Source organism: Enoplosus armatus, chromosome 8 (genome assembly GCF_043641665.1).
Source record: "Enoplosus armatus isolate fEnoArm2 chromosome 8, fEnoArm2.hap1, whole genome shotgun sequence".
NCBI lineage: Eukaryota > Metazoa > Chordata > Actinopteri > Centrarchiformes > Enoplosidae > Enoplosus > Enoplosus armatus.
In genome coordinates this window covers 20,114,747-20,123,219 of record NC_092187.1, presented here as the reverse complement: position 1 = coordinate 20,123,219, position 8,473 = coordinate 20,114,747, and the positions used below count along the sequence as shown (strand labels likewise).

At 40.2% G+C, this 8,473-nt stretch overlaps 1 protein-coding gene across 1 annotated transcript; it reads left to right on the top strand.

Moving 5' to 3' along the window:
• The first annotated feature begins 4,453 nt into the window (after positions 1-4,453).
• Positions 4,454-6,687, top strand: LOC139289519 (tumor necrosis factor receptor superfamily member 9-like). The gene is made up of 7 exons (XM_070911135.1): positions 4,454-4,610; positions 5,436-5,555; positions 5,667-5,804; positions 5,904-5,976; positions 6,066-6,169; positions 6,261-6,431; positions 6,572-6,687. The coding sequence occupies exons 1-7, from the start codon at positions 4,475-4,477 to the stop codon at positions 6,685-6,687; spliced, it is 858 nt and encodes a 285-aa protein (XP_070767236.1). The 5' UTR covers positions 4,454-4,474.
• Positions 6,688-8,473: the final 1,786 nt, after the last annotated feature.

Genomic DNA, 8,473 nt, shown 5'->3' with positions numbered 1-8,473 from the left:
AATACAGGCAGCAAGAGCACAACAGGAGGGAGTCCTCACACACACACACACACACACACACACACACATACACACACAAGCACTGGTCCTCTGTGGCTGAAAACCCTCTTTTGTATTGACGTGACGTGTACAGTTTGTGAAACGTGAGTGGTATTCAGTGTGGTGATTCTTTAAAGCTGCCACGCAGACATTCTCGGGAGTGTGTGTACTTCTACCTAGGATATTTTCTGTTCTGCAAGACCTTTAAGCTGGCTGGGCCTGGATCTCAATCCCCTAGACCCAGACCGTCAACCACGGCCCGCACTTAGGAACATTTTTTGGGCCTAGAACTTGGAATTGATCTCCTGACTCATATCTGTGCGTACTTAAAATTTAGCACGTTACACCAAACCTCTGGCCCCCATTTCCTTTATACTGTGGCATTGCCACCGGCTTATTTAAGCTCTTACCTGCCAACTACTAAAACGCTAACCTTGATCAGTTCACGACCCGTGGATTTCTTCAACTTCACGAGGGAGGCCCTGTAGCCAGCCATTAGTTTAACTAGGCTGCATATTGCATGACTGTCTCAACTGCTTTAAGGAAAAGAAATGTTATTAATACATTTTGTTTAAAGTATTACCATTATTGGGGGGAGGCGTTACCTCCTGCCAATGTTCTAAAGGAAGAATCCGTACACTGGATGATTTTTGTGATGTTATTTATGTGATCATGTTGCATTGACGGTGTCATACTTTGTCTACTACGGCTGACTGACAGACAATCAGACATCACCCTTTGTGAATCAGTGGCCAGTTTCTACTGTCCTAGCTGTGCTTTGTCGAATGTATCATTATACCTGTCAGTGATTAAACCCTGACATTCATAACACTTCGGTTTAAACACGTTTAAGTAAGCGAATCAACTCACAAACAGGATTGCAAACAGTGGACGCCCACCACAGCTGTGAAAGCAAACTCCAAGGGTTGACAGGCGATAAACCAGTTTGCTGAGAGCGTCATGGTTGTCTCCTTCGTGAGCTTCGATAAAGTCAGTGATATAATGCCAAAGCCTCACATTGCGTGGTGGATATTTCTTAATAATGTAAGAGCTGGCTATGATGTCAATCTCTTTTAGAGATTATGTCTGACACTTCTCATTTTGCAACTTAAAAGTGACTTCAAGGGGAATCCTGTCCTTCAGATTCTGATCTCCTTGCAAAACAATGGCAAACCCCTGTTGTATCTACCTAAAATACAGTTACAGGAGGGAAATAACACACAGACACTAGTTTTATGAGCACTTTTCCTTTTTTTTTTTCTCTCTCCCTCCCTTTAGTATGAAACACTGTTTGCAATCAAAGCTTTCTCTTTAATTTTGTTTCTTTACAAAAGAAGAATAAATTGTACATAGAAATTTATTATATATATGAATAAAAATATATATGTTAAAATGTTGTCTGTTTTTCCGTGATAATCACATGTAACGTTTTATGAACTGAAATGTCTCACCCTAAAATATTTCAACTTTTCTGTTTTTCTGTAGGACCACTAGATGGAGACATTCTGTGTGTAATTTACTCCTTCTTACCCCACTGGAAGTTTGATATTTAAAATGCATTTTGGAAATGACTACAGTAATTTGCCATTTGAATGTTTCTTTGACACAATAAAGTGAGTGGTCATTTCTCAAGACGTCTACTTGATGACCTCTGATCGATCATCAAGTAGACGTCTCTAAAAAGTACAGATGAATTGTAAGATGTATATCACCACAATAACAAATGTGTCAACCTCACTTCAATGGCTTTTGGTGCTTTAACCCCCCTGAGTGGAACTTCCGAGCATGGGCTGCCGCGTACTTTCCCAGTGGGCTGGCGTTACTCTCAGGCCCATACTGTCTGCTTGACCCGACAACCACAGGTGTTTGAAGATATTACAGTTTGAAGGCGACGCCACACTCCCCCACAGGAAGGAAGTGATGTCAGACCATTGCAAAGACGCCCTCGCCTGCAGGGGGCAGATTAAAGAGTATCCTACTAAAGAGACAGCCCCCAGAAGAGCACGCTGATGTGTTTCGTAACACATTAGGTGAAGTGAAACCATGTAGACACTGACTTATGTCACAACTGCCATAGTTGCAATTTGACACCCACTGAGGCTCATGTCAACCTACATGCAAATACACACACTCATTTACCAGCAGACAGCAGTCAGTAGCAGTCAGCAGTCAGTATGTTAATTGAGCTACTGGGCTTTACTGTGCTTCATAACTGGATTTAGGGGGAGGTTGGAGGGTAAGTGTGGGAGGTGTTTCTTGGCCAATGACGCATAGGCGGATGAGGTGCCGACTTCTGACGTCACAGTCTCAGGTAACGTGCATACTCTCTTAATAGTAGGCGAGCCATGGTTGGCTGAGACTGATGCACTAGAATGTCAAAGGTGAAAACTGCCAAATGCCATTCAAGTGTCATACACTCATGACACTTTATAAAGTTGAGGCTACAGACAGATCTTGTGATGTTGATGGTGTGTTGTTATTTGTGTGTGTGTGTGTGTGTGTGTGTGTGTGTGAGAGAACTTTGGGTGAGTCAGAGGATGAGATACATATTCTCGAACGACCTTACCCAGATGGACACCATGTGTTGTTACCTACCATCTCATCATTAGTCAGCAAATTTCCAGATTTCCAAAGCACTTGCAGTAAGGAAACACCGGTTCCCTTTTAGAATGAACACCATTAACGTGTTTTGGGAATGCACACACTAATTATCAACCAAAGCCACTCAATACATGAATGACCTTTTGAGAGCCATAGTTTCACTGAAGCGAAATGATCATGCTCACTTTTTGTTTCAGTTTCTTGGTCTGAAAGGGCAACGCTGTTGTGGTGTTGTCTGCCAAAGGGAAGTGTTTATCACAAGAAACATACTAACGACAGCAGGTGATTAGAGCAAAGAGGGGAAATTTTTAAACTTTTCAGTGCCCTCTGGCAAAACTTGTGACTCTTTGTCTAACATCTAATGTCTAAAATGACTCACCAGCATCAATCCTTTTTGTGGTCTGATGGATTTAATGCACTCAATTGCAGCTAATGTGACATGTTATTAATATTCTGTTTCATTACATTTCAGTTTTTCTAACTCTGTTAGATGGCTTCTAATGTATCCTCTGAGGCAATGATAGTAGAACAAAAGCAGGAAAGTTCTCACAGTGATGCAGTTCACACGTAATCAAATTAAATATAATTAAACTACAGTGAATTTTACACATCAAGGAAGCTGGAAGGTTTACAAGTAAAAGTATACTTATTTCACTTAACCTTTACTCAGGTACAATATATAAAACTACTCTAGTACAAAAACAGCTCTAATAACAATGTTTCAAGCAGTTGGTTACATTTGGCCGCTGTGAAAGAGCCAATGTGTGACTTCTTTTTTAGAAATTCCCCTTCTAAACAATGGGGATTGCCTCTTTTTAATGGGGAAACACGAACAACTTGAAAAGATGTTTCATTTTATACTAGTTTGCTCTGAAACACCTGGGGGTGGTGGCTTGAGCTGTGGTTTAGCAGGTATACAATAGTGAGTTTAAATGAAGGTAAAACCAGGCACTTTTACTTTTACTGTAATTCCTAAATCTGGACATATTGGAACAAGTGCAGCATCCCAGCAACAACAACAAGACCATGCTGTAATCTAAAGTGTTATGTTACAGAAAATCTGTCATCCACGGCTTTGAATTTGTTTGTTTTTGTTAGGAGGGGGGCTGGTTTCCAGGACAACTGCGATGTGTGCCTTGGATTTAAATCCTGCATCCTGCTTTACTGCAGGAAGTCCATTCAGGCACAGCTGTTGGCTCGTAGTAGCACTGAGGGAGAACAGACTATTGCACTCTGATGTATTCATGTTTTTTTCTTTCTTTCCTTTTCTTTCTTTTATTTTTTTACTAGGTCCACAACTCTTATACTTTGATACTGATATTTCTAGTCTTGCTGTGTATTGATTTTCACTGAGAGAAATTTGCTTTATAAAAAGATCAAAATAAAATGTAAACATGTTATAGGTTGTAATCTGTAGGGGTTAAAGTTTTGCAGACTATGAGTCGACGTATTTTCCATTGATGACTTGTCATTTACAAATTCTTTCATCCTATCTGATCTAGCTTTAAGACACACCCCCTGAGTATGAATAGTTGACTCAGCTGGCTGTGTGGTGAGTTATGTGTTTGAGAACACTGAGCCCACAGCACAGAGAGAGTTCTTCAGAGGACATAATTTATTTCTTAACCTCGTGATATTACTGCTGAGTGACGTTAGAAGAATGCTAGGGATGTTCATGTAATTAGACAGATTAAAGCTACAGAGTTAGAGACACAAAAAGTGCCTTTTTAACATAAATTACTTACCTGGGATATTTCTTGGATTGGATTACCTCACGTCTTCCCTGAGGTTGCTGTTTCATCCTTAACTACGAGGCCGGAGAGCTGACAACAGTATGGCTATGATCCTGTGGGCAATGGGTCTCTCTCTGCTGATGCAGGACTGTTTGTGCAGCATTGGACAGACTGACACAGGCTGCATGAAATGGATTCAAAATGGAGAGAATGTTTGCTGTGAAGCCTGTCATCCTGGTGAGTAATAAATCATTATAACTCTTAATTATTTTGAATTGATGAAATGTGCTGCTGTTTCAGAGGAGCATTTTTTGACAATAGCTCTACGAGTCAATATACTTGTGCATCTTCCCTATCGTGAGGTTGCCACTGTTATATACAGGGCTAACAGTTTTAAAAGAATCAAAATAAAATCAGCAGCGTTCTTCATGAAACACTGTGTACCTATATATTCATGAAGGGAAGGAGAAATGCCCACTCTCTCGCTCACTTTCCGCATAAACTCAGTTGTTATGTTAAAAACAATATCCTTTCTCAGACCTCAAGAGTTCAAGTTATTCTGTGTAGTATCTCGTAAAAGTAAAAAGCCTGCTGATTTGTGTGTGCTTTTCTCTGTGGATGTAAAAGGGAAAAAAAATCACATTCCAGCCTTTGAGCGGTTCCTCCGTGGTGGTTGCATGTGACCAAATATAGTTTCAGTGGTTTTCAGCTAATACCACAACAAAGAGAAAGAAATGTGGATGATTCAACTGATAAATTGAATAATTTGGAGTTGTGATGTATACTTGTATACGCCATTACAATTCAAAAAACGGTGTAGTTTTTATAACTGTAGGTTACTAGATCTGTTTTCCCATACTTCTTTGTTTTCAATAGTAAGTTTCTTAAAGCTTTAATGTGCATGCATTTCAACTTTTAAAGCTCTGAGGGGGAAAGTCATGTTACCTTGTGTATGAAGACTTGTTACATTATTGAAAGAGCTAATTTCACTGAAACTGATGTCAGCTAGTGTGACAGAGCTTACAATAAAGCTATTGGTATCTGTTCTGTGTGTGTTCAAAGGAAATCGCCTGGTCAAAGAGTGTGGTCCAAAGCCGAGAGATCTTTGTACTCCATGTGAGTCCAGGAAATTTACAGTGAACCCTAAAGACTACAGGTGTTACAGCTGTACACAGTGTGTAGGTATGTTAGCAGATCCTACTGGTCACAAAACTGCACAAGACATTTGTTTCAGTAATGTACCACAAGCTGAAATTCGTAAGATTATGAGATTTCCTCCCTTGGAATGTGTAGGTGCTCAAGTCCTTGTGAAAGAGTGCACAGCCGCAGCAGACACTAAGTGTGGCTGTAAAGAAGGACTCACCTGTGGTGATGACCGCTGTTCCTTCTGTGTTCAGACGTGTGGCAAAGGTCAGGAACCTGCAGAGAAACGTGAGTAAAACTAAAAATAAGACACGCGACTTTGGCACATACACACTAGATAAACAGGTTACGTTGAATGGCAAGTCAACTGAACGATTGTCTGCACAGGTTCTTGCAGACCATGTCCAGGTGGAACCTTCAATGACCAAATTCACCAGATGTGTAAACCCTGGAGTACCAAGTGAGATATACCCTGCTCTAAATGCAGCCATGTTTTGTTGTTATTGTTGTTCTACTGACTGACTGACACTGTGTTATTTTTCTCAAAAGGTGTCCCAATCCAGAACAAAAGATTGTGGCCAAGGGAGATAGGTTTACTGACATCAAGTGTGCTAATATTTCACTTAGCACAGTGATCCTTCCAAAGAAACCTGGTAAGATGGGATTCTATTCCTCTAATGTACTTATGCTTTAATTCTTATTCTTATGTAAAGCCAGCAATAATTTCTTGCTATTTTGTATCAGATCACACAGACCAGGCGTGGTCATTGGTCGCCATCATTTTTGTGATAACCTTTATCATCATCACCATCGCCATAATCGTTGTGGCCGTGAAAATCCTCTGGAAAAGAAAGGAAGAAAAGGAGACAAAAAAGCCACAAATCCGCAAAACACAGATAATAAGGACCCCTACAGGTACTTTACACTTTATGACTGATCATGACGAGGTTATCCAGGAAAGGTTACATGAATGATAGTGGTTATACTGGGTATTTATCAAGCCATTCACAAATACAATGAAAAAGTATTTGATTTGTCCTCTTTTTCTTCTTTAGATGATCCCACAACATTAATAGCAGTTGAGTGCAGTTTCCACGAGGCCCAGCAAGAGCAGGGCAGCAGCTCAGAGTCGCTTGCCTCCAAGGACTCCTCAAACCAGCTCCTTGCATGAAAGGAATGGGGACTGGGCTAGACTGCCACAATGAAATACCTGCTACGGTTTTGTGGAGTTCAATGAAAAGAAAAAAGGATATCCTGAATAATAATTTTTTGTGATTCTGAGCCTGTTTGTTTGGAGGATGTCTTTGGTTCTTTGGAAGAAACTGAACACTGTGTTCAGCTGCCTTTGATCCACCCTCTTTTCCTTTATGAGAATAACCAAAAGCTGCTGTGAAAACCTTGAAAGGTCAAGTCAGAGGTAGTGTTCTACAATTACACCAGGATACAGCAACAGCTACCTTTTGATGAATCAGTAAATGTGCACAGTGGAGGAAGGGGAATTCTGAGAGGGAAAAAACAAACTTGCGTCTATTCATCATGTAAATTATAGCAGACAGTGAGGCTGTGTGTTTTCCCTTCCAGTTAAGCCTGAAAGATACAGTAGCCCTATAATAGCTATGGTGGGAGTTTTTGAATTATTAGATTTGAGTTAATGATAAAACAACCTTACATTTAAAATAATAGCCTTTAGAAACCACAACCCTTTTTTTCTTTTTCTTCTTTTAAACTACTTTCAAACAAGGTTGTTGAAGTAAAATAATACTGTAGCGTTTGAATGCGTTTCACATCTCTGATATTTGCATGGCTGAGCAGTAAAACTGCTGAATGTTGCTCTATGTGAAGGTACAGTGCTGGTGGGTGTCTCACAACAGACAGGTTTCAGTCATGCCTAAGGCTGAGCCCACGTATGCCTATGGTTTCAATGGATAGTTTTTTTTAACTTTTTGTCTGTTTGGTTTATTTAAACTTGTTTATGTGAACTATTTTGTGTGATAAATTGTGAAAATGAAGACAATGGCTGTGTGTCAGGTTGAAGACAGCGTGATATATGGTCTCTTCCACCCTACTTTACCGGGAAATATAAGGACTTTCCTACTGTTGCTTTATTGGTGTCAAAAAGTCCAGCAAAGGGAATGTCCCTTTTTATCAATAGGTAATCCTACAACTTATGTTAAGTAGGGCACCAGGGAGTCTACAGTATGGCGTCTGCATATCTACTGTACCTTGGTTTCTTTTTAATGAGGCAAAGATTTAGTTAAGATTCAACAGAACTCCTTGAACAAGCTGGGACATGCCTCTTGAGCAAGAGCTTGGCAACCCAGTAGGCATCCCGAATGGGGGGAAATGTCAGGAATTGTGATTAGTCATGTATGGTACAAACATTTTTGAGATTCCTGTGAAGTACGTCACGTGGGAAATCCTCAGGATAATTATGACACACACTTAGCAAATACACAAGGAACACAAGATGTTAAAATGAGGCTCAAGGGTCATATGGAAACCCCCCAGTAAGTCCTGTACTGCTTACTACTTTTGCTTATCTTCTAGCACAATGGAGTGGGCAGCGAGATCACACCAAGTGGAACTTTTTTTCAAAAACACATACACTTTTCTTAACCGTAGCAGGCGTACCTTTCTTCTGAAATAGAACATTTAATAAATGTGCTGTGTGGGCTTGTTATAAATGTAAGCCCACACCTACCGTAATGTACCAGTGAGTGCGTATGAGTCACAACCCAGGCGGAGTGATGTCTGCTGAAAGAACTCATAGTTCATAGGTGCTGCCTTGAGAAGAGTAACCACAGTACAGTCTAAGTCATACAGTAAGATTCTCAGAGGAACTGCAGCACTTTACTTCACCTGTCAACAGATTAATTTATGCACTTCTGGTTTATGTGAAAACGTTTTTTATATGACTTGTTTTTGTAATATCCGTCTTCAGAACTATGCACTATGTA

Coding starts and splice junctions, on each gene's coding strand:
- LOC139289519 (XM_070911135.1), top strand. CDS start 4,475: ATGGCTATGATCCTGTGGGCAATGGGTCTCTCTCTGCTGATGCAGGAC. Junction 5,556..5,666: donor CAGCTGTACACAGTGTGTAG/GTATGTTAGCAG, acceptor TGGAATGTGTAG/GTGCTCAAGTCCTTGTGAAA. Junction 5,805..5,903: donor TCAGGAACCTGCAGAGAAAC/GTGAGTAAAACT, acceptor TTGTCTGCACAG/GTTCTTGCAGACCATGTCCA.